This window comes from Toxotes jaculatrix, chromosome 5 (genome assembly GCF_017976425.1).
Source record: "Toxotes jaculatrix isolate fToxJac2 chromosome 5, fToxJac2.pri, whole genome shotgun sequence".
Taxonomy (NCBI): Eukaryota; Metazoa; Chordata; class Actinopteri; family Toxotidae; genus Toxotes; species Toxotes jaculatrix.
In genome coordinates, this window is record NC_054398.1 from 1,296,413 (window position 1) to 1,318,346 (window position 21,934).

Below are 21,934 nucleotides of genomic sequence, written 5' to 3' on the forward strand. Positions count from 1 at the left end.
CTGAGAAGTAGACCTTCAACCAGAGAGGACAACTGTGAAATCATCTGCAGCAGGTTCTTGGCTAATAAACAACATCAAAAGCAAAGTGAACCTGTGGGACCAGTTTTATGATGGACCAGTTCTCCTTCTTCTCCTTCTTCTCCTTCTGAGACAATTTGATCAGACATACCATACTGGAAACAGGTGATGTGAGGATGTGTGTAAGTGCTGTGTAGCGACTTCTGTCCAAGAATTATCATGAGAGAGACAAAGACATGAGGGAATCTTATTCTGGTGCTGTCTGACCTCGCTGGCACGACATCAGACACATACAGTGTGAGTGGTTACTATATAGAGCGTTCCACACATCCAGACAATGTGTACTGTGAAGAGTGGTGTTAGTCTGGATGGAGTCAAACGGACATATGAGATCACACTTCAGTTGTGTTGTGTTGTGTTTATCAAATCAGCACTGAGTGTTGTTTTTTTTTTACAAGGTAATTATAGGATCAATACACATGTTGTTCTATTGTAGCTCCTCATACAAAAGTCCAACATGCAGCACTTCTGACTCTCGGCACTGTGTCCTTCAGAAATGGACAAAACGTCAGACCAGACCAGTGCAGACCACAGCAAACCAGACAGGCCCGATCACACTGGACCAGCAGAGACACCAACCAGACGACAACAACCTAACACAATGGTGTCTAAGTCTGTCCGGCTATCGTAGGACTCCACGTAACGCCTGTCTTTCAGCTTTGAACAGAGAAGTTGGCGAGACTGTGCACGGATGTTGTGCAGTCTGCTGTTAGACGTACCTCGATCTTGTCAGTTTTAGCGTCGCCCCAGTAAAGTTTTCCTGCCGCGTGATCTATCGCCAGCCCGTTGGGCCAGCCCAGAGAGCTGTTGAGTAGAACCACCCGGTCTGTCCCATCCAGGTTGGCCCGCTCAATCTTAGGATGCTCGCCCCAGTCAGTCCAGTACATGTAGCTGAGGGAGACAGAAGCTCAGGTCACAGAAAACTGATGAAGGGATGAAGAAACCGGTTCATTCTCATTTCACACTAGCACCTACCCATTAATGGGGTCCAGGACAATGGCTCTGGGTTCATCCAGGTTCTCAGAAATCAAAATTTTCCGAGAGGTTCCATTCAGCCTGGTCACCTGGAATTAAAATCCAACACACATAAAATACAGCACTGTTCCTACTCAAACAGCCAAACAGTGATTTTCCATAGACAGCTTTCTACAATTAATAAAACCTCAATGTAAAGTCTCAGATGTACCTCAATCCGGTCCGTGCCAGTGTCAGTCCAGTACAGGTTTCTGGCTACCCAGTCCACAGCAATGCCGTCTGGGTGGTTGATCTCTGTGGTGACCAGCATCACGGCATTGCTGCCATCGATATGGGATCGGCGGATGGCCCGTACTTCATCATCTGTCCAATAGACGTAGCCCTCAACTGGGTCATAGTCTATAGCTATGGCGTGGCGAATGTCGTCAACCTGCACAAGCCGAGGAACAGCGGTGAATATCTGAGGAGAGCTCAACGTGACAGAGAAGGTTTGTGCGTCTGTGTTTACCTGCAGGACTATGTCTGTGTTTACCTGCAGGACTATGTCTGTGTTTACCTGCAGGACTATGTCTGTGTTTACCTGTAGGACTATATCTGTGAAGTCCGGCAGATCCAGTGAGATTCTCCGCAGGTCAGTCCGTCGGGCCAGCAGTAAAACCTGCTCTGCTCCTGAACAAACCACGCAAGTTTAAACAGTTGTTAGGTGTTCATTCATGCTGACTTCATTTAGCTCTGAGACAACTGGTCTTATGTGGTGTAAATCCATAAGATTTGCTAAATATGAACACCACCTTAGATGAGATATCCAGACTTTTATTCCCTTGTAATATTTCGTTGTTTTATTCATACAGCTCCTTCCACAATCAAAACTGTCTCAAAGTGCCTTACAGAGACCCAGAGTCTGACCCCAGAACAAGCACATAAGGCGACAGTGGCAAGAAAAAAACTCCTTTAACAGGAAGAAAGTCTTTCAACATCCACACATGGTGATATATGTTAAAATGAGTCTGTGACATGAGGAAATAAGCCTCATGATGTCATCAGGCTACTGGCACATTACAAAGCTGTTTCCAAATAAAAGTCTGGGATCTGAGGCGGAGGTGAGATGCTTAATGCTCAAGTGTTTTTCACAGAATCACAGGTTCACTGACAGACACAGACATTCACAGGATCTTCTCATATAAGGTTGTCTGGACTTATTGAAATCAAGTGGCATCCATCCCAAATATCTCAGACTCCTCTGCTGTTCACTCAGAACTATTAGAAACTTGACAAACAGCAGACATTTTTCCTCCCACTGGGAAAATTGTGCATTTCTCCAAAGCTCGTGTCATTAAAGTATAGATATCAAGGCACCATCCAACAGATCCCAGTCTGAGTATTTGGTATCTGGATTAGAGCCAAACCCCACAGTCCAATATCAATCTATCTGTGGTGAAAAAGATTTCGAGCCTGAGCCAAGCTCCACTATTATCACTTTTCTTCTCTCCTCCTTGCTCCAACCGGTCTGGAAACAAAGGGCTCTGCTGTCCTGAGGGATCCTCCACTGTGTTTGGCTGTTGGTTCAGATTTAACAGGAGCCAAACTCACCTCATGGGAGACAATTAACTGTTTTTCTTTGTCTCTCACACCTCTGACTCTGAAGAGCTCACATTTAAAGCAGTTCAAAGTGTCTCCTGCTTTCTATTCCCCTATATGCCCTACCCTATATCCCCGACCCTTCCTCTCTCATCTTTGTTCACATTTCAGATCAATTCACTTGAATGTGAAGACAAAGCTGTGACTGTGTAGCAGAAATAATACTGACATTTCAAGTAGGTCCAGAAAAGTGTATGCTTTATAAAACCTACAAAGAAAATTCATTATCTGTAATTAAATTTGTACTGTGCAATATTATATTATATTATACAGCACACAGCACATAATCTCCAATAGCTAAAAAATGTCAGATCATCAGCTCAAATATCAAGAACACATAGTTCTGTAAATCATGTAAATCTGTCTCTCGTTCCAGTGGCTCTTTCACAACCAATCAAAATCCGGCATCTCTCAGCCTCGCCACCAATCAGATCTGACACTGAGAGCTGTTCCATTGTTACCTAAATGGCTCAGGCAACCGGGGGATAAATGAAGGGAAAGAATGAAAAGGAACGAGGGAAAGCATCTGTGATTCCACTCTTCTCTTCGCTCGACTTCACTCTGAGACACTTAAAGACCCCTGACAAACAGTCTCACACACACTCACACTCACACACATATACACACACACACACACACACACACACACTAACACACATGCTCTGCTGCCAGCGCAATAACAAACGCCTTCAATTTAACCAGCCAAGCAAAACAAATTAGAAGCATGGACACAAAGACACACACACACACACACACACCAGGCTGACACAATAGAGCATTGTTGTTTTTATTGTCAACAGTGGCTAAGTGATTGGTTGGCATGCTTCATTCAAATTTAATACATTCACATAACACAGCCCAACAGACCGACGCACTCGAACACACTGTGGTGTTTTAGCAGAATAAGGCTCTATTGTTTTAGCATCGTGGGAATCAACATGGCGGCCGGTCAGTTGGTGTCCCACTCTGCCAGCACAGGGGTCAGTTTCACTTGTTGCTACTCGCTGTCACTCTATGCTGCATCGCTAAAGACGCCCAAGGACAAAGGCGATGGAGGTATCGAATGCATCTTAATATACTGCATCAGATCTGACTCCAGTATCTGTGTATATCAAAAGCTAGAGAGCGAACATTTTTTTGTTTCTTTCAAGGACCAAGAATAAAAGATCAAGATCGAGAATAAAATTTCACGTTCATGTTGTAAAACTAGAACTAAAAGTCTTAATTCAGCTGATCGTTACAGCAGAAAACTCAGCATTCTGTTGGTCTCAAACAAAGACCGGCTCACAGTGAGCTTACACTCAAATATTTCAGTTAGACTTTTAGTTACTCACAAGTAACTTGAGTATTACTCACACTCAGCCTTAAATTAGCTACAGTCTCTGGTCTGCTTGGATATCAAATTTTGGTTCAGCCAGATTCTCTCGATTTTTCCCTAACCATGACAAAACAGCCAAGAATCCGAGCTCACGTATCACACATGTCAGCATAAAGTGCTGAATGCTGGCTAACTGTTGCACCAGTGTGTCCCTCCCACAGACGCAGACCTCACAGCCTTCCCTCCCTCCCTCCCTCCCTCCCTCCTCTGTTCTGTTCGAGTGGAATCTGAGTGCGTAGCTACACTTTAACAATCCATTTAAAAGTAAAATCAAACCTATGTGATGTTCTCTTTAAAGCACTGATTAAATATACTGATTCGATTTTTTTTAAATGTTAGCAGTGCACCTCTCACAGTTTTTTTCATTTTTTGATGTGTGGTGATTCTGTCAGACGACGTCGAGGTTAGAAAATCAGGATTTTAGCAGCAGCTTGGAAATGTTTTAACATGGATCTGAATGGGCCACGTTTCAGACTCTGTTTCACTTAGTCTGGGTTTTGACCCAGTCTTGTGTATCTCAGGGTTTACCAGCAGCTGTTTGTCTGTGGTCACACTGTTGGAATGTGTGGGTCCATACCTGGCTTGCATGTCTTCCCATCTGGTTTAAGCTGGACACCAGTGGGGCAGGCGCAGCTGTAGAAAGGCTGAACTGGAGAGAGTAGGCAGAGATGACTACAGCCTCCGTTATTGTCACTGCAGGGAGTATGGACTGCACATGGTGATATCAACAAAAAGACCAGGGAGAGAGAGAGAGAGAGAGAGAGAGAGAGAGAGAGAGAGAGAGAGAGAGAGAGAGAGAGAGAAGAATAGACAAGTGAAGAAGAAAATATGATTAGCTTCTCAAAACAGGAAGTAATGTTTAATCTATTATTACAGATCCATCCATTCGCTGGAATACTGCTCTCACTCTAATGCCTGTACTGTACACACACACACACACACACACACACACACACACACACACAGGTAAAACATCCAACTTACTGTAAGGCTGTCGATAGGGCTCCAGAACCTGGATGTCCATGGGAGAGTAAATCCCACTGAGGATCTCTCTGGCCTTGTCTCCACTGTGTTTGTTACAGGCGTGGATGGAGCGGGTTTGCCAGTCGGTCCAGTACAAGGTCTCCTCAGACAGCGTCAGCGCAAAGGGATGGGTGAGGGTGCCCTCCACCACGGTTTCACTGCAGGACAAAATGAAACGCTTCTTTAGAATGAGAGAAAGGGTTGTGTCTGTGTTTGGAGCTGGAGAGTCCCACTGGAAAACGCTTCCCTGCCATGGAAGTGAACCAGAGAAAGAAGAAGAGAAGCTAAAGCCAAACATGCAGAAACTTTGCACCTAAATAAAGCACGGTGTAAAATGGTGCTGACACTATTACTCAGTGCAACAGTCATATTTTGGTCAGTAAAGAAAAAAGTATTGAGATTTGATACCAAGCCCTAAACCCACCTCTGCACAGTCAGGTTCACTTGGAGACAGATGCAAAACACACAAACGCAACCACATTAGAACATGAAACCACATAAAACAAAGTTGCTGGACAACTTGATCAACATACAGAGGATTTTCCCTCATCAACAGCAAAACTAAGCAAAAGAAAAAGTGTAAAATGTGTTGGGGACTCTAAAGTCAATAAAATCCAGAGTGTGTTCTCTTGGCATGAAGGTGTTTTTTAAGAAAAAACAAATAAAGAAAAAGAAGTGGAAAATGTAGAGTTTGACAGTTTGGCCTGATGGAGGCACAAGAGGAATGACCGGAAAACCATTAGGAATGCTCCTCTAGGGACCATGAATATCTAGACCACATTCCACAACAATGTGATCAGTAGTTTTACCTCAGAAACACAGATTCAAGCTTTCCTGAGACCGTCTTATTAAAACAACACATTTAGAAGACTGCACAGCCTGGGTGAAGGTATGCGCTCTCTCTATCCTTAGGGCCAAACAATTACATAAAGCATGACGGGGTTAGAGAAGTGTGCGAGCAAGAGAGATCTGATCAGGGGAGAGCGGCTCTCTTCTAAAACACACTTTAGAATCACTTACAGGAAAATGTACTCACACAAACGCACACAGGCACAGGATCAAAGGAGGCTTGTATTTAGAATATCAACACACCAGAAACTGGCTTTCATCAATCATCATTTTTCAGTCCTATGTGTGTGCTGTAAAAGCAGAGGTGCCTGCCAGCGGTGGTTAAGAGGGGGGGAAAAAAAGAAAGAACAAATTTAACCAACTCCAGATTTCAAAGCTCTGTGCAGCTTTTGTGAGCGTGTGTGTGCATGTGTACAAATTAATTAGCAAACGGGCAAATTACTTCATTACCGAAGCTGTCAGGTACGCTCGGCTTAAAGCTTCCCTTCGAATTGAGTTGTTTAGAACAAGCACACGTCTCCACTGTGACTTTATGACCATCAGCACAACAGAGCGTCACATGTTCCTAACATACCTACAAACATACGCATGCACGACGGTTACATGAAAGCAAGAAGAGGCAGAGCTAGTGTGCACGGTGTCTGCACCATAGGAACAAAGTCGCAGGCTGAGGTTACAACATTTTCCAAGAGCATCGAGCATTTCCACTAAACCTTGGCTTGGATTTAATCCAGCCTCTCCACCATATTGTTACAATTGTAGGGAAACGCTGTAGGTAACAAAGGGAACAGCTGCTTTTACACTTATTTCTGAGTCTGTGCTGTGGACTGGTTGAACGATGAGCTAATACAGACACAAACACACAAACGTACTTTGTTTCAAGCATCTTTACACTGAGGACACTCAGATCTGTGTGTATGTATGAAATAACTGCAGTGTAAAAATAATTTATCTTGTAAGCTGATCCAGAGGAGCTCGGTGTCTCACACAGAAAATATGTCCATCTCTCGTGACCTTCCTGATTCCTGCTTTGCAGTGTTCTTAAAGGTTCCCGTGGCGCTTCTAGTGGAATCTCAGCTATGTGCAAACGGTCAATAACCGATATTGAAAATTATTTTTACAAATGGTTTGGATTTTGGTGGACCGATGATGGATATGTGTGCCGTGACACATTTTAGCACACTCCTCGTAACGTCTCCTGAGGTTACTGATATAGAAATGCAGCTTTTTCAGTATTCGCCTTTAGCAGACGTCTGTCTGGAAACTTGGAGAAGTGCGAAGAGAACGAAGGAGAAAGGCTGGATAAAAAGAGAGAGAGAGAGTGGTAAGATATGGAGAGAGAAGCTGGCTGGATTGACTGAAGGAGAGAAGGAAAGATTGAGCTGTTAACAGAGATGCACTGGGAGTGTGTGTGAAGCTGTGTGTGTGTGTGTGTGTGTGTGTTTTGACTGGGGCCTCCATACCACAGTTCTGTTTGTGTTGGACAACTCTCCCATGCTCTCTCTCTACTTTTCTTTCATTCTGTCTGTGCAGCTATTTTTCTCTTCCTCTCCTCCCTTTCTCTGTTGGAAAGAAGCTGAACGGAGTGAAAACTCAAACTTCTCCTGCTAATCTTTAAACTTTCAGTAGAAGAGCCTTAAATTGTGTTTTCTGCTTAAAATTTAAAGAAGTGTTTTTCATTTCCACCTTCATCACACTTATATAGCATAATAGCAACTGATAACAGATATGACTGTGTCAAGTAAGCTAGTATTATAAAGCCATTTCACCAACACATAATGGGCCTTAAAGGTTGTTTTAGTGTCTTGACACGTGTTCTTTTGATAATTGAGCGCTGACATTTTCATGACTGCCTTTACTGGTTTTGAGCAAGTTGCTGCCTCGAAGTGGTTTAAGGATCTCGGGGTCTTGTTCGTGAGTGACGGTAAAATGGAACGTGAGTCTGACTGGCGGATTGGTACAACATCCGCAGTAATGTGACCAATGCCCCAGAGCTGGTGAAGAGAGAGCTGAGCCAGGAGGCAGAGCGGTCACTTTACCAGTCCATCTTTGTTCCAACCCCCCAGCTACGGTCCTGAGCTTTGGGAAGAGGCAGTGAAAGAATGAAAGAATGAAAGAATGAAGAAAAGAATTTCCCTTCATTTGGTGGCTGGGCTCACTGGGAGTGAGCTGGGAGTAAAGCAAACTAAGGAGCCAGTTGAGGCAGTTCAGGCATCTGATGGGGATGCCTCCTGGGTACCTTCCACTGGAGGTTTTTCAGGCATGTCCAGCTGATAATAGACCCAGAACATACCGGAGAGACGATACATCTCATCTGGCCTGGGAACGCCTTGGGGTTACCCAGGAGGAGATAAACGTTTCTGAACAGAGAGAGATGCCCGGACTACCTTACCTAATGGGCTCACTACCTTACTTATCCAGCCCTGGATTAAGGAGCAGTAAATGGATGGATAGATTTACTGCTTCAAATCCACAACAAGCTATCACATTTCAGATTGAGATCTCTAACCTTTTTACACTTTGACAAAATGAAATAACTCACTGTGGAGATTTAAACTGACCACCTCAGGTCCCCTCTTTCTATCGTTTGCTGCTTTAATTGCTTCGGTTTCTGGCATGTTCCTCCTTTGATCCTGCTGGGGTAACACAAGGGAACCAGGGGACAGCAGATGTGGACACAGAGCCCACTACACTGTCAGAGAGCAACGGCGATAGCACAGCTCACACGATTACATAAATCCCCATACACAAACGTCCTTACCGTGCTGATCCATCCAGGTTCGCTCTGTGGATGAAGCTGAGTTTAGCATCCGCCCAATACAGCTTCTGTTCGACCAGGTCTATGGTCAGACCATTGGGCCAGTATATGTCCACATTCACTATCACCTTCCTGTTAGAGACAGAGGCACACAAAATGAGGAGACCAAAGAAAACACAGTTTGCTTAGCATTTAAATTTAATCTTATAGGTGAAGCCTTTCATTTGGTATTCTCTTGTAAGTGTTACTGGGCCTGTACAGCTATACAGGCTACTATACAGGGATTACTACACTACTATAAAGGCATTAGTGTTAATACAGGAGGTGGATTTGCTTTGGGGAATACAGTTCACACTACCTGTTGCTGCCATCCATGCCAGCGCGCTCTATCCTGGGCTCCTCTCCCCAGTCGGTCCAGTACATGTAGCTGGATGAAAAAAATATGAGAGGAAATATGTCAGTGTCAGCTCTGCCACTGACTGGAAACCAGGCCGCAACCAGGCTGCAACCTGACGGTGTGGGAAGCGGTAGAGAAAATGGATGGATGGATGGAAGTATGTCAGTAATACAAAGACACTGGTAAACAAATACTGGGCCATTTGCAGTTTTGAGGTAAGTGTGAGGTCACTGATTCTGAAACACGCCATCGCATATCTGTACAGGGTAAGTCAGTCACTCCATTTCCAGGCTTGATTTAAGGAGTATGTACTTGTTTAAATCAACAAAAAGACAAAACAAACAAAAACAGAAAACGATATACCAGTGAGTTAGCACAGTAATAAATCACATCTACAGTAAAAATAACATTACTAACACTCTAACTCTGCTCTGGTTCAGTTCACAATAAACTAAAGTGCAGAAAATAAATCAGCCTGTAACACAACCAATAGTTATTGGTTTGAACGTTCCTTATTAAATTCAGCGGCAGTGTGTGTATGAGAGATACAGCTACAGACACGCGGTTATGTGCGTGTACCTACAGTTTCAGAATGACATTCCTTTGGCCGGTAATGTAGAGACGACAATTAAAGAGCAGGAAGCCAAAGAGAGAGAGAGAGAGAGAGAGAGAGAGAGAGAGAGAGAGAGAGAGAGAGAGAGAGAGAGAGAGAGAGAGAGAGAGAGAGAGAGAGAGAGAGAGAGAGAGAGAGAGAGAGAGAGAGAGAGAGAGAGAGAGAGAATAAGAAGGGAGATGAAATGAAACTCACATCAGATCACACAGTGTGACTTGACCTTGCTTGAAAGGTGACTGCTTCAACAGGACTTATTCTTAAGGCAGTTTAATCACATTTAGGAAAGAATAAACTGAAACGGCCTGAATGAAACTTGACATTGAACCAAGTTAATTTGCAGGAGATGTCTGTTATTCTTTATTTGTCTTATTGTCTTTGAAGAGACCAATGTGTCTCTCAACATTTTCTGTCTTCTCTACCTTATCTGTGGCTCTCAGCCCCAAGCCCATTGGTTCATACTGAAGAACAAACATAATAAAGTATAATGTTATTTTAAATGTCGAAAAAACTAACTGTATGCTAACTAACTTTCCCATGTGGAACACCTGTATAAAAAATACTTCTCCTGTCGGAGGGCTGGTGCTTTGGCCTGTGCACTTTGTAAAGGTGTGTGTAGACAAACTGCTGGCTTGGCACATTACATGTTATCAGAAGCAACAGGAGTGTTGTACAACACTATGAACATAAAAAATAGTACTAGGTGTAAATACATGTTTTACAGGCAACTTGCCTGGTTTCTTGTCTGGCCCTTACACCAGCTACCTCATTGTCCTCCGTTGTCAGTGTATTTTCAGGACTGTTTCCTCTTTTCTCCCGCCCGCCCTGCACCCACCAAGGTTCAGTTACAGTATGACCAACAGATATGCCAACAACTCCAAACACAGACACACCCTGTGGTTATTGTAATCTATATAAATGTTAGCTGTGCATATTTGTTCCTGGAGCTCAGATGGTATTCAGTCTCTTTAGGGACAACTGTTTACAGCATGACAGACCCATAATGCTTCAGCAATACAGGGAAAATGTTTAACTGCAGTTAAAGGAACAGATTTAGGGCACTGGAGGACATGGTGGGAGACTTCTATAACACTATAACTATAACACACTACAACTCTTTTTTATCATTGGGTGGAAAAAAAACAATTTATGAAACAACAGGCAGTTTCACATTAAAAACAAAAAAAAGATCAAATACCATTTAAGGCATTTAAATGGCTCTTTGCTGCTGCACTGTATTCTAACAGGACTAACAGTAAATCTATCATCTGTAGAGCTCAGGCTTTGCTGATCCAACAAACTGTGAGTAAGAGAGAAAGGAGGTCAGTGTTATGCTTAAACCACAGAGAAAGTTAACTCTGCAGAGCTGACCGACTTTTCTACTGACTTCATTCTCATGGTGCGACTCTTCACCTTCATGTCCCACTGTCACTGCACCCTGGACCTTCACTTCAAGTATGTCATTATACGATACTGCACATTTTATTAAGACCTATTTAAGATGGGCGTGTTGTAAGGCTCTTACAAACCAGCACAATGTAGAGAGTGACATGTTCTTACTGAACAATCTAACGGACGTCTTTAAAGGGTCTGTTCAACCACATTACAAAGAAACGCAGCTCTTGTGGCATCTAGCCACGCAGCCTTGAATCGATGACGTGAAAGGTGCTGACTCTGGATTGTTGATACAGTAACAGGAACACCAGTCACACTTTTCTGTTTTTGAAGAGTTTGTGACGTCACTTGTTTGTCTCAGAGTTTCACTATCAGCTTTTACAGTCACGTTGTTCGCACACAGCTGCAGTGCTATGATGTGTGTGTGTGAGTGTGTGTGTGTATGTGCTTGTCTGTTACCGTTGACCAGGGTTAAGAGCGACAGCCCTGGGCTGGTCCAGGTCCATCCAAAACAGGACCTTTCTGGAGGTGCCGTCTAGGTTAGCCACTTCAATCCGATTGGTCTCCGAGTCTGTCCAGTATAGCTTTCTACCCAGCCAGTCACAGGCCAGCCCATCAGGACTGTCCAGCCCTGATACTACCACGGTCTGGCCGGTTCCCAGTGCTTCTTTAAGGGCTGAAACCACAAAACATACACATTATGAAATGGTGATGAGAAGCATTCTTTAAACTACATTAGGACACATGCATCTTCCAAAGCCACAGTTATACTCTTCACAGTGAACACACAGGAAACAGTGTGCAGTCTTACAGTTGGATGACTGATTCCAGTGGGTCTGTTTGATGGCCTCCTCGCTGACATCTGTCCAAAATATAAGGCCCTCAGCGTACAGGAAGTCCACCGCTGCCGCATCCTCCAGGTCACTAACAACAATGGCCGACTCACCCCGCACACCCTCTGCATCTACCAATCGTACGTCACGCCGGTTGGCAAACAGGAGGAGAGGTGAGCCTGGAAAGGAGACGATTAGTAGAACATTAGTAACTTTGCATTCAAAGCTTTTTTTTTTTTACAAACACCAAATACATGTCCAAAGTCCTGCTGACGGTATGAAAGGTCAAACCCATTTGCAGCCAGATGAGCACCTGCCTTGCCCAATGACAATGGCCACACAACCAGGGGTGTGGAGTTTGAAAGATGCAGGCAGGGAGGGTCTAATGACAGATAAGCTGCATGATGGGAAATGTAGAATTCAGTGTTTTGAAGCTTGACCCATACCCGGGATTGAAAGTCAGGATATCTCAGCCTTTGCTGCCTCGATTTTGACCATTATTTTTGTATCTGTCACTTGTGAGTTCACCGCTATTGTGGAAGTAATTCTAAAATATCACTTGGGCATCTCTTTAAAAGCCTGTTTGCAGCACACAGGACTGCTGCTCACTGGAGCGAAGCCCAACCATGTGCTGTCAAAAATATAAAACCTCGTACATTACTGCCATCTGGCAACAATCTGCACAAGCCACTGTACAAAATTGGGGACATGGTTGAAAACTGTCGTGGAACCACTGTAAACAACTACTTTCAATAGAAAGTTCCTAAATGAAGCTGGGTGATGTAATACAGTAATTAGACATCAACACGTCGTATCTGCATCCTGCCTGGTTTCTTTGTCCGTTTGCTTCTCTGCTCCGCTTTTTTGAAGAAAGTCACTACTGGGTCTTAAAAGTCAGGAAGTCTAGCGACGAAGGTGCTAAGCTGGTAACGCTGCCTGTAAACGCCTCCTGATGGCAGAACAGAAACTGTTGGACCAATTCCTTTTGAAAGAGCAACAGCCAATGAGGAGCTTCCAACCATCAGCCGGTCGACCAATGGTGTAACTTCATCACTCAGTCAGTCAGCGACAGAGGTTCGTGTTTACAGGGCTGGCCCTGCTGTAACAGACCAAAAGCATTGTCTGTTATGTATTAGTCTTTCTGTCCTTGAATGCTTCATACACCAGCATATAAAAAAACACAAAGCGACATACTGTATACATGAAATGCTTATGTTTACCAATCAATATGGAAAATAAACACTGTAAACCTTGAGAGTTCGCCTGTGAGGTGTGTGTGTGTCAGGGTCCAGATTCCATACATGACTCTGTGTCTGTGTGTGAGTGCGGCTCAGTAACTCAAGAGATGTTGTCCTCCCACTGTTGGGAGGCAGTAGCTGTCACAGCAGCTGCCACAGTGCCTCTGGGGAAGCTTGTGGTTTGGGGCTGGCAGGGTGGCAGACCTGCTACGCTGTGGTTTGGCACAGCCATGCCTACTGTAATCCCACAGCATTAAGATACACTGCCTCTGTCAGTGCAGACTCTGTCCCAAAAAAAGAGACTTCACGTCACAATTATCTTAATTAATTAATCGTTAATTGAATAACAAATAGGATTTTGTGACTGACACCAACGTGGATTTGAACATTGAACTAGTCTATTTACAGTCTGCGCATGCATGCTTTAATGACCACAACCAAGTTTCTTGCTCTTCATCTACCACCAACACAAGTTGGAGAGCTTGGAGAGTTTTTATGTGTTCCCAGCATGTGTATTCTTTTGTTTTATAGTTAGATTTTATAATTTGGTGATTACATAATAAGACCTATTAGATGAGACTCAAACACAAACTGGGATTGTGTCTGGATTTTATAGTCCTTGTGTCAATGAGTGAATCACATGCGAGAAAACTGTGAACTCGTGCAAACTGACAGAGAAGAAAAAACCAAACTCTGTGGGTGTAAGTTTGAAGTGAAAGAAGAGCCAGCCTGTAAAAAATAAAACCGGTGTCAGCAACACTCAATCCATTTATAGCTGATCGTACAGATGTCGTTAGCTGATGAGAGGCTTTCACTGAGCTTTTAGAAGTCTTTGGACATTTAACCCAAGGTGCGTCACATTTATCAGACTACAGTGCTGCACTGTCCCACAGACCCTTTAAACCATGTCTGGAGCTCTGAGGGTGACTTAGTGAATCTGGCTGTTTTACAGTTCTATAGCAAGTAGATAGGCCCACAGATTTTCTGACATTTAACTGACCAGTCATTGAGAAAATAATGTAAATTAATCAATTATCAATCAGATTTATGTTTGCTGTTTATAATATTCTCTTTGCACAAGAAGTATAATTATCTTAATATACAGAAACCATAGAAGCAAGTTCTCCCCCACAAAGCTGAATTACTCTAAAACAACAGGAGCAGTACGACCGCTCAGTCAGATATAAAAACACTGATCAAAAGGTTCATCTATCAACAGAGACCGATCGAAATCAATGACAGAAAATCATGAGAGGGACAGCAACAGAGAGAAGGGCAGACCACACACTGAGGGCCTCTTAAGGTCACCTCTGGCCTAACAAAGACACTGCAGTGAGATTAGTGCTGGCTAACCTCCCTAGGCCAGCTGGGGTTTTCCTGGCGACTGAGAGGACAAGCATCAAAACATTACTCTCACACATGGGACACACAGCTTTATTAAAAACCTTATGTTTCCTGGGGAATGTAAAGGGTCTGGTTTGTTAACACAAACAGGCTCCACAGGCAGGATGGACCAGACAGACACAGCAGTGGAACTGGGCAAGGGGCCCAGGGTCCGACATTAGCCCCCATCGCTCGCTAAACGTGAGTACAAAATTTATGCTAGCAAGTAAATGAGGTCAGAAACCATTATCAGGCTGCTGAAATAAGCCTATCTCACATCTCACTACAAACTTTTCACTACACAACACATCACTACAGCTCCACGCAAGAGATGTGACAAAGTCATTTTTCACGCCAAAACACTGCGTCAAGCTAAACCTGTACGTGCTAACTGCTAAGAGACTCTGCAATTCAGGACAGATCGTATGAAAACAGAATCAACTGAAGACCACAAACGCTCAAAATCCCACATTAGCTGTGTCAAGACTTCAACACCTGCAACATCACCCGCTGCAATGACGCCAACCGTGCAGAGCTTCACCGCCACGAGCCGTCAGATGGCCACACGTTAGCAGGTGCCAACCTGTTTGCACAGCTCATGCCCCTGGCTAACCTGGCTACCTACACATCGCTGTTAGCTGCTTACGTAGCCAGTTGTGTGGTTCAGTCTTATTTAACGCTTATAATGTGCACAATAACATTCAATCACTTCTATTAAGCTAATGTCAGCTAACACTTCCAACACTGGATGAGCAAAAAGGTGTTGCCGTGGGGGGGGGGGCAGAGGACAGCACTGTTTATCAAAGGTTAGTATATTACACCAAGATGTGCTAAGAAATATCCCCTGCAGCTGGCTCTAGAATAGTTAGATGAATAATTATGGCAGTAAATTGATAAACGCAGTATGATGACATGGATAGGATAATACGACGCACAATACTAATCTAGATTTCTGCACTTCATTTCTTTCTGATTTTGTCCATGCGGACATGTGGACCACTTTTCCCCAGTTCTCTCCAACCCTGAAAAAAATCAGTGTAAAAATAAAGTTGTACCTGGAAAACAAATCCCCTGAAACCCTCACACGGGCAGATGTTGGTCGCATGCACGGCAGCACCTGTCTGGATATAATGGACTTGATGGACTTGATTCAAACAATACCAGCTGCAACAGCAGACTGAGAGAGGGGCTTCAATGTAATGAAGGTGGTGAAAACAGACTGGAGGTCAAGGCCTCTACTGGTACAGCTCACACCCTCAGGCATTCCAGAGTCTGACCCGAGTCCTGCAGTCGAACTGTGGTAGAGCTGAGACCTAATTTCAGGGAGCGACAGTGAGGTTTTCACCTCACCAACCATTGGCAGGTAGACCTAAGGTTAATTCTGGACCCTGTTTACACCCTTCCAGACATGCACCTCACAACATAAATGTGCTGATAATTTTATACGCTGGTCTTTTATCCTGGGTCACAGGCACAACATTAATCCATCCTGCTCCAGCACCATCACTAAGACAACACGATGAGATCCTGATGTATGGAGCTGCAACTACCAATTATTTTCATGTCATTTTATGATTGATAAACCCGCTGATTGTTTCTTGGTTTCAACACTGGTTCATAAAATGTCACAAGACAGTGAAAATGCTACAAATCTTAATTTGCTAAACCCCAAGGTGACGTCGTCCAGTGGTCTGTCCAACCAACACAAAACTAACTGTGGTGATAGACTTATAACGATACCATCAGCTGTAACTTCACAATATAAGTACGTGACATGACAGTTTATGAGCGACGTGTGTGGAAACGCAGCTGCAGACCAGGATTGTGTGAATGCAAGCAGATATTAACCTGAGCCGACAGTCTCTCACGTGGCTCCGACACGGATTAAATATACATTCAGCAGACCCACGTCGTGTGTGTGTGTGTCTGCTTGATGAAAAACCACAGTACTGGTGAGCCAGCATACACAGTACCGTGGTCCTGGCTCTGGAGCACCTGAATGGAATGGAGCCATTATCAATGTTATTACACCTGTGTCTGACCGACCAGTCGAACTGTTCAGAGGAGAGAGGGGACATCTTTCTCTGCTGAAAGAAAGACTTCAAATCAGGCTTCCTCTGGAAAGGCTGTGAGCTCGTAAGCTCGGCCCCATTAACAGTTATTATAATTATTTATTATTCCATCCAACAACCGAAACACAAATTACAGCTTGGCCCAAGTTAAATGTTCTAAATATAAACTATGCACACATTTTTCAGATAAACCAACAGCTCTACTGAAACACAGCAAATGTTTTACACATTTTTATTTAACTTATAAGATTTCATTTGTAAAGTGGGTCTGAAGACAAATGGCACGGCTGCACCTGGGGTGTGTGTGTGTGTGTGTGTGTGTGTGTGTGTGTGTGTGTGTGTATAAAGGGTGCAACACAGCACAAAAGAACTGACCAAAAAACTTCATTTGAGTTTGTCAATGGGATTAGGGGGGGGGGGGGGGGGGGGGGGGGGGGGGTCATACTGAGATGGTAGCTTGAAAAGAAGGAAGGTCCCAAAAGTTTCTGAAGTGTCGGCAATGCACTGCTGCACCCCTTTCTGTGCACACACACACACACACACACACACACACACACACACACACACACACACACACACACAATCTCAGTTCACATGTTTTGTTCCACTCGCAGAAAGCTAACAGGCTCGCTTGCTTTACATCTTATCAGCGCCAATCTTAACAGAACAGTGTGTGTGTGTGTGTGTGTGTGTGTGTGTGAATGTGTGAGTGTGGGTGTGTGTGTGAGTGTGTGTGAGTGTGAGTGTGTGTGTGTGTGTGTGTGTGTGTGTGTGTGAGGGGACCCCAGAGAAATCAAGGTAGACTGCCACAGACTTCCTCTCTCTCTCCACCTCTGCTCCGTCTTTCCTATTCCTCCCTCTCTCCTCCTTTCCTTTGTCTTTTCTCTCCTTCCCTCTTCTGCCTCACTCCTCTTTTCCCCTCTTCCTCTCTTCTCTCTGCAGTTTTTCTTTCATTCCAGTCATTCTCCTCTCTGTCCTCCCCTTTTCCTGCCTCCCTCCCTCCATCTGATTTGTGTAAAATCCAAACAGCACAGAACCTCCTCGTGTTTCACACCAGAGCAACACAAACAGGAAAAGATATCAATCTCCTCCTTACATTCCTCCTCAGCACTGTCACCAAATCTCTTCTCCTTACCTTCAGCCCCTCACATTTCCCTCCTAGCCCCTAACTCTTTCCCTCTGGCCGTGCGTACAGCTGGGTATCAAACCACAATACTTTATTAGTAATGACAAATAAGACAGCTCCAAACTTCAATCAAAATTTTGCCAATTTTAGATTTTTTTGTAAAGACAACGTTCTATGAGTTGCTGCGCACTGCAAATACAAGTTGCAGAAATCAGGTAGAAAACTAAAAATCTACATTAAAGAACTTATATATTTATAGATTGTGTCGTTGAAATAAATACTGCATTTCCTAATAAATGCACGAAAACACTAAAAAGTAGCCTGGTGTCTAATAATAAAGTATTAGTAGCTGCTCTGTTCTCAGTCGGCCTATGTTAGGTCTTGCCCTGTTTCATTGAGTGTCAAGTGTGCCTCCCTCCAAACAAAAGAACAGACTCAGTGTGTGACGCCAGGATGCAATGGCCCATATAGTGCAGGCTAATGGAGAATAGTGTGGAAATCACCGATTGGTTGGTCTTAGAAGTGGAAAGAAGAAATACCCAGGGTTCCCAGGGAAAAGAGGTTTTCTTTTTTTTTTCTGGGTGGCCCACCCAAATGTCCAAACCCCCACCCTAAAAAAAGAGCTGGGAATCAAAACTTAAGACTTTCTTTAGTACTGATGAAAACTTATACGCTTTAACTGCATTTAACTGGTGACAGTAACTTCCAACTGAATTCAGAAAAAAATGCTTTTTATTCCTCAAAATGAGGCATTAAAAAAGTATTGTTATGGTATTGTTACTGAAACTCAGGAATCTTTTTCATACTAATGTTGTTAAATCATATCCAACCCGACAAGACAGAAGCAATGAGCTGACTGAGGCAGGACCAGACAGAGGCACCGTCAACCACCTTCCTTCTACCAGGTAACGTCATGTTCAGGTTGTTATCCAAAGAAGATTTTCTGACATTTAACAAACCAAGCTATTATATTATAAAATACCCAGCAGATGAAAACACAAAGAAAATAATTACAGCTCTGTCGGTTACTAATTGTAAGAATAAGTGGCTGGGCAGAAGTAAATGGAATCCAGCTTTCAGGATCAGAAAATAAATGCAGAAATAACTAGAAACCATCTTGCGATGGGATCACACCAACCACAGCACCTGCCCAACATGCTGACGCTCTGACCCATGAGTACTCAGTAGTTATTACTCTGTTATTACATGAATACATCCATCCATACAGTAGGTGTCTGCAAGACCACATTTTGCCACAATGACACACAAGGTGAAAACAACATCAGCCGCACCGTCAGCAATAAACTGTCAGCCTTCCTGTTCTGGTTGTGTTGACGTCGTCCCAGCCCCAGTGACACTGGACGTTCTCTGCTTCACCAATCGGTGTTTTCCTGCTGCAGATGCATTTATGTGGAATGTGGAACTGAGATTTTGGATATGAGGCCCTTTAACCTAAGAAAGCCCCAGTTACCTCCTCTCCACATACACATGATACGTCAGTCTGATGAAGTCAAACTACTGTAGCTCAACATCTGACAAAAAGACAGCATAAGGCAGTTATATTGTTCAAATGGTAGCAGGTCACACATCTTGGTGTGATTCTCACTATTTCAAATGAAGCCACAGACTCTGTGAAAGCAGCACTAAGCCCCGAGCAGACCTGCAGTCAAAGCAGGACCCCTGATGAGTGCGTTCAACACACTTCAACACTTACAACACCGTTAAGCCTTCCATCCACCATCAGCTGCTTTAACTTTCTCAGCCTGCCAAGCTAGCAAAGCCGAGCATAAAGAAGGGCTGCGAATAAATTCATGGAGCTGCTTCAGAATAAGCTTCGTAGGTTTTGGTCTCTTCAGAGGATTTGTTTGTAACAACAGAGAGATAAACCAATGCCAGCTGCAGCTTTTAATACTCTCACCAAACGTGTTCTGCAAGATAAAGTTCTCTTTGCCCATCATTCAATGAATGACAATGAATCACACAGTTAAAAACACAGCAGCGGTGACAAACACTTGACCATCCTGCCTTGAATCCCTGCCCACCGAAACTGGTTGGTTACACTCCTGCTTAGAGCTGGTCATGGATTTAGAATCTGCCTGGAAAGTGCTGGAAAATGAGCCCTCCTGGTTTGGTTTGGTTTGGTTTGGTTTGGTTTGGTTTGGATTGGTTTGGTTTGGGTTGGGCGCTCATCTTTGTGTGTTTCGCTGTTGGTTGTTCAAAGTCCTACGAAAGAATAGTAGTAAAGTTACCACATCGTGACCGTGGAAGTTTATTCTTGACCTTAGAGGTCAAGAATGACAGGACCATCTCCATGACAACTGAGCAAACAACCTCCACTGAGTTTCCCAATGTGTAATATCTTATCAGAGAGTCAGTGAACATTCAGCGTTAACTTTCTGATCCTTTTCAAAGCTTCACGCACATTTCTGTTGGCACTCACCAAGTATGAAGCTACAGATGCCATGACAGGGTTCAGAGAGCAGACATTACAGCTAAAAAAGTTTGGAAGAATTACTTTAGAAGGGAGTTTGTGAATTTTCTGGATATGAACTAAACTAAATTATGACGACATAAGAACCAGACGAGTGCAGCCTTGTTAGTTTTCATGGCAGCTGTGGTTTCGTTCATGCTCACAAGGTAACTGTTGTGTCCTTTATTAACATCCAATTTTCAAAACGGCACAACAGAGATGCAAATCTCATCTACCCAGCTTCTATCAAACTCCTAACCCTAACCCCACTGCTGTCTGAAATGTCCCATGAGTCCTTCAGTGAGCCTACAGAGAGTACGTCCACATTTAGCCAGTTAAATTGGTAAACACATCTTGTTCTCTTCATTTCATCCCTCTGTCCAGACTAAAGCAGCACTCGGCTGGGCAGGTAAGATAAGAAAAACTTTGTCACATCAAACTTTCTCCTGGTCAATCATTTATTTTAAATGTGAATACAGCTAAAAAGAAACACAGAGCTGTTGCCATTGACCTGGATTTGATGATACAGCGGTTGCTGTTGTCATTACCCATATTTTTTTCTGATTTTGTCAGATGATGTCGCGATCATAAAATATTGGTCTGGCCGACCAAGCTATCTACAGCACATCTTACCAGATGTTGGCTGTGATGTAGGTTGGTTGTTTGCCACCTCAAAAAAAGGGCGAAGAAGAAGAGATTTGGCTTTTTCTTCTTCTGTGTAGGTAATTCACTGTGGACGAAACAACCTTTAAAAGGCAGCGTGTTGTTTTCACATAAAAATTGCATTTTCCAGATTAGATTAAGTTACGGTTGTGTTCACATAACAGTAGAGTATAATTTATGAAAAGGCGCTGCTACAGACGGAGTGATACAACGGTCTGTCAGGGCGCGCACACACACACACACACACACAGCTGCGATGTGTGCCTGGCAGTGTACTGACACCGCTTTGGTGTTTTTGGCCAGTGGGTGTGAAGTGTGCGTACATGCAGTCACCTCAGTGCCAAACTTAGGAAATCACTCTCCTTCTGTCAGAGCCAACAAGAACCAGTCACTTCTTCGCCCCTGCAGAAGGCCGGTGTTCTGCACTGTTTAATTCAGAACTCATCGGTGTACTTCACTGTCACTAAGTACTTTATATTATTACATATATATTATATTGTGTTCTGAGGAGACGGAAGATGTTGTAAAGAGTTCACTACTGCTGTTATAAATAGTTGCCTATACTGGTTATGATATGTTTGTAAATCAGCTTTTGTATTGACCCTTGACATTTGACCTTTATAAAATCAGAATGATTAGTGACATGGCTTGACTGGAACTGTCAAGTAACTAAAGTAACTAAAAGTTAAGTAAATGTTCCTCTGAGCAAAGATTTGCTGTCACAGTTTACATATTACACGTTATTTATCGGTTATGACACAGTTCTAAGTCCACGGCTGCGGTCACAGATTTCACTGTGTGTGTGTGTGTCAGCTGTGTTACTGCGCTGTACTGAGAAGTCACATCTGACACCTACAGAACCGTAACAAGTGCATTTATTTTGCGAGTCCGTCACACATCTTGACCACAACCGGTCAGATCAAATATTTCTTTGGTCTCAAACAGAAGTCAGGAAAAATCCAAGCGGCTGTGGTCGTTCTGAAAAAACATACAGCGCGATACATTCATATTTGAAGCTAATGGGACTTTGGGAAGCAGATAAAAGGAC

At 43.6% G+C, this 21,934-nt stretch overlaps 1 protein-coding gene across 1 annotated transcript in view; it reads right to left on the minus strand.

Moving 5' to 3' along the window:
- lrp5 (low density lipoprotein receptor-related protein 5) overlaps positions 1 to 21,934 on the minus strand; it is a 52,518-nt gene that overhangs the window by 28,727 nt on the left and 1,857 nt on the right. Inside the window, exons 2-11 of the mRNA XM_041037667.1 lie at positions 11,913 to 12,113; positions 11,561 to 11,777; positions 9,058 to 9,126; positions 8,703 to 8,831; positions 5,054 to 5,250; positions 4,647 to 4,778; positions 1,634 to 1,722; positions 1,265 to 1,483; positions 1,054 to 1,142; positions 798 to 969 (exon numbers count right to left, since the gene is read on the minus strand). Coding sequence (XP_040893601.1) covers positions 798 to 969; positions 1,054 to 1,142; positions 1,265 to 1,483; positions 1,634 to 1,722; positions 4,647 to 4,778; positions 5,054 to 5,250; positions 8,703 to 8,831; positions 9,058 to 9,126; positions 11,561 to 11,777; positions 11,913 to 12,113 — 1,514 coding nt within the window. The remainder of the gene's footprint in view (positions 1 to 797; positions 970 to 1,053; positions 1,143 to 1,264; positions 1,484 to 1,633; positions 1,723 to 4,646; positions 4,779 to 5,053; positions 5,251 to 8,702; positions 8,832 to 9,057; positions 9,127 to 11,560; positions 11,778 to 11,912; positions 12,114 to 21,934) is intronic.